Consider the following 3,097-nt stretch of genomic DNA (forward strand, 5'->3'; position numbering starts at 1 on the left):
TAAATTATTTTGTTATAATATTAACATAATAATATTTAATATAATAAATAATGTTAAAATAATAGTTTTGGGAGAAAGGTGCAATATAAATTGTTAAATATTTATATTATAATATATAATATAATAAAATATAAATAACATTGACATAATAATTTAATAATCCGTGGATAAACTTCTGGCCAACTTTTCCAAAACTAGTTTTGCAACCAGGACTGTGAGAGCCGCAAGGGCCTCTGGGAATTGTAGTCCCTGGCTCGCTAGACTAGACTGGCAGGGCCTCTGGCCAATCAGCTTCCTCCTTTAGCTTTGTCCTTCCCCGCCCCTTTCAGGATAGTCCAATCGGAGGAGAAAGAGCAGTGGGCGGGGCGAAGGGGGACCAATGGGTGAGCGACAGGCGGACAGTGCAGCCTCTGCGGAAGACTGCAGGTAGGTAAGCAGGAGGACCGAGGGGAGGACTTGGAAGGGTCTGAACAGGGAGGTCTTGGGATGCGATTGTCAGTGCTGCCCTCCATTCAGGGATGGGTGAAGGAGAAGGAGGGTGCCCCTGAGCATGTGCAGAGTGCCTTTGCCCTTCTGGTTGCCTTAAAACAATATTATGGAGCGAGCAACATCTGCTGTTGTTGTTGTGTGCCTTCAAGTTGACTCTGAATTATGGCAACCCTAAGGCGAAGCTATTCTGGGGTTTTCTTGGCAAGGCTTGTTCAGAGGAGGGTTGCCATTGCCTTCCCCTGAAGAGGCTGAGAGAGTGTGACTCGCCCAAGGGCACCCAGTGGGTTTTATAGCTGAGCTGGGATCCGAACCTGGGACTCCAGAGCATTTATATTCAGTCCTTCTCCCAAAATTGGGATAATAATAACAATAATAATACTCAAACCATGACACTTGGATCTTGCTGCCAGGAGTTACAATAAAGCATCTGGAGGGCACACACTCCTCCCCTTATTGTTATTATTATTGTCATTAAAATATATGTATATAGCGTCGTATGTTTCACCCGGTGCTTTACAACTATGTAGGGAGAAGGACGTAATATAAATGATTATCAAATTAATTATTCATTATAAGTGTATTTAATTAGCGTTGTACGTTTTGCCCAGCACTTTACATAGCTATCCACAGATAAAAAACCTGCCTACGGCATACAATCTAAAACCAAAAGCAACGAAATATAAATTAACCACGCATTATTAAAACACTGTAACTGTAAAAGAATAGACTATGAAAATACACATTAATGCGCATTATCTAACTGTTAGAAATCAGGGTTGGTTTTGTTTTGTGTTTTTTGAAGTTTCATAACTTTTAGTTTGGATGCTTTGGTTTAAATGCTAGCTTAAAACAAGGAAGGATATAAAATGTAAGGTACAAGAAATGATGAGTAAATTAGGATTTTGGGTTCTGCAGGATTTATACACCAGTCAATGGTTCGTGTTTGTTTATCATACATCCGGAGCAATCGAATGGTCCTCTTTGGATGAAATGAATTTCGGTCCTCAAATGCTGCCAGATATTCAATAGGATTTGGTGGTCTTTCCTTTGCAAGCCCCACAAGCCCTTGTAGGAAGATAGGCACTACTGTTTGATCTGAATAAACACATGTAGGCTATGGCCGAAGACCACTTTCTGCTTTGACGCCTTGTAGCTAACATGAAAGAAGTTTCCAGACTTCATGCTTCTGAATCAAGGGCTCCTTTAAACAGAAATGTAAGAATCGACAACCTTGTACTCTCTCTGGAGCATGTCCAGAGGAGGGCAACCAAAATGGTGAAAGGTCTGGAAAGCATGGATCCTTATCAGGAGCGATTTAGGGAGCCGGTTTGCCTGGAGAAGATAAAATTAAGAAGTGATATGATAGCCCTGTTAAGTATTTGTTGAAGGGGAGACACATTGAGGCGAGAGCAAACTTGCTTTCTGCTGCTCCAGAGAACAGGATCCAAAGCAATGGATGCAAGCTATAGGAAAAGAGATTCCACCTCAACATTAGGAGGTACATCTTGACAGTAAGGGCTGTTCGACAGTGGAACACACTCCTTTGGAGTGTAGTGGAGTCTCCTTCCTTGGAGGTCTTTAAGCAGAGGCTGGGTAGCCATCTATTGGAGGTGCTTTGATTGAGAGTTCCTGCATGGCAGAATGGAGTTGGACTCGATGGCCCTTGAGGTCTCTTCCAACACTATAATTCTATGATTCAGAGCTTTGAGATATCTTTCTCACTTCAACTGGGGATGATATAAACCGCAGTCCAACAATATCTGGAAGATAGGATTGAAAGATCTAGCTGTGTTGGTCTGGAAAATCATTCTGACAAGGGATCTTGGGTCTAACGGAAAGATAGAAGTTGGTACCACGAGTTTTCGTAGACTTGAACCCACTTCCCCAGATGCAGGAGGTGGAGTGGAGAGTCCTCTGGACAGCCGCCTGCCTGCCCCGCTCCATGGAAGATATTTATTTTTATGCTGCTTTGGGATTTTTCTTTCTGGAATAAGAAAATGGGTCATTAAAATAAGGGGGATGAATCATGAACTTGTAAATTCAGCCAATAGGAGTGGGGTCCAGATTTCCAGATTCTTTGCAAGGGAAATGAGGCCACAACACTGGGACAAATGAGGTGGTGACATGATTAGGATTTTGCAAATATGCCTGTAACAAAGTGTTGCGGCACAAAGGTTGTGCTGTTCAGTTGTTATTTGAAGCCCTGTTTTCGGCTCCAAAGTCCACATCCCCCCCAACTGCTTTCCCTTCTTTTTCCTTCTAACAAGCTTTTGATTTCTTTGCCGGTTTGTTGTGGTTAGTACTAGGCTCACTACTTCACCATGGCGCCATCCTGATGCCTTGTTTAGAGCTGGCGGTAGACTCGAAGTGCCTGATGCTCATGCGCTGGAACCTGTGGCTGTCCAGGGGCATTCTGCGAGGAGGAAGGCAGTGCCGACATCTCCGAGGCATGGCAACGCAGGGCGACGATGCCAGTGCTGGAACCAGCGAGAAAAAAACCTCGGATGGGACCGTGACGGCAGGGATCATCATTATTGGGGACGAGATCCTGAAGGTAAATAATAATAATAATAATAATAATAATAATAATAATAATAATAATAATAAT

The 3,097-nt window shown here is 42.9% G+C and overlaps 1 protein-coding gene across 1 annotated transcript in view; it reads left to right on the top strand.

Moving 5' to 3' along the window:
* Nucleotides 1–382: 382 nt before the first annotated feature.
* Nucleotides 383–3,097, top strand: part of LOC121916185 (FAD synthase-like) — a 4,774-nt gene continuing 2,059 nt past the window's right edge. The window contains exons 1-2 of the mRNA XM_042441007.1: nt 383–426; nt 2,790–3,043. Coding sequence (XP_042296941.1) covers nt 2,825–3,043 — 219 coding nt within the window. The 5' untranslated portion in view covers nt 383–426; nt 2,790–2,824. The remainder of the gene's footprint in view (nt 427–2,789; nt 3,044–3,097) is intronic.

The sequence above is a fragment of the Sceloporus undulatus genome, chromosome 9, assembly GCF_019175285.1.
Source record: "Sceloporus undulatus isolate JIND9_A2432 ecotype Alabama chromosome 9, SceUnd_v1.1, whole genome shotgun sequence".
Taxonomy (NCBI): Eukaryota; Metazoa; Chordata; class Lepidosauria; order Squamata; family Phrynosomatidae; genus Sceloporus; species Sceloporus undulatus.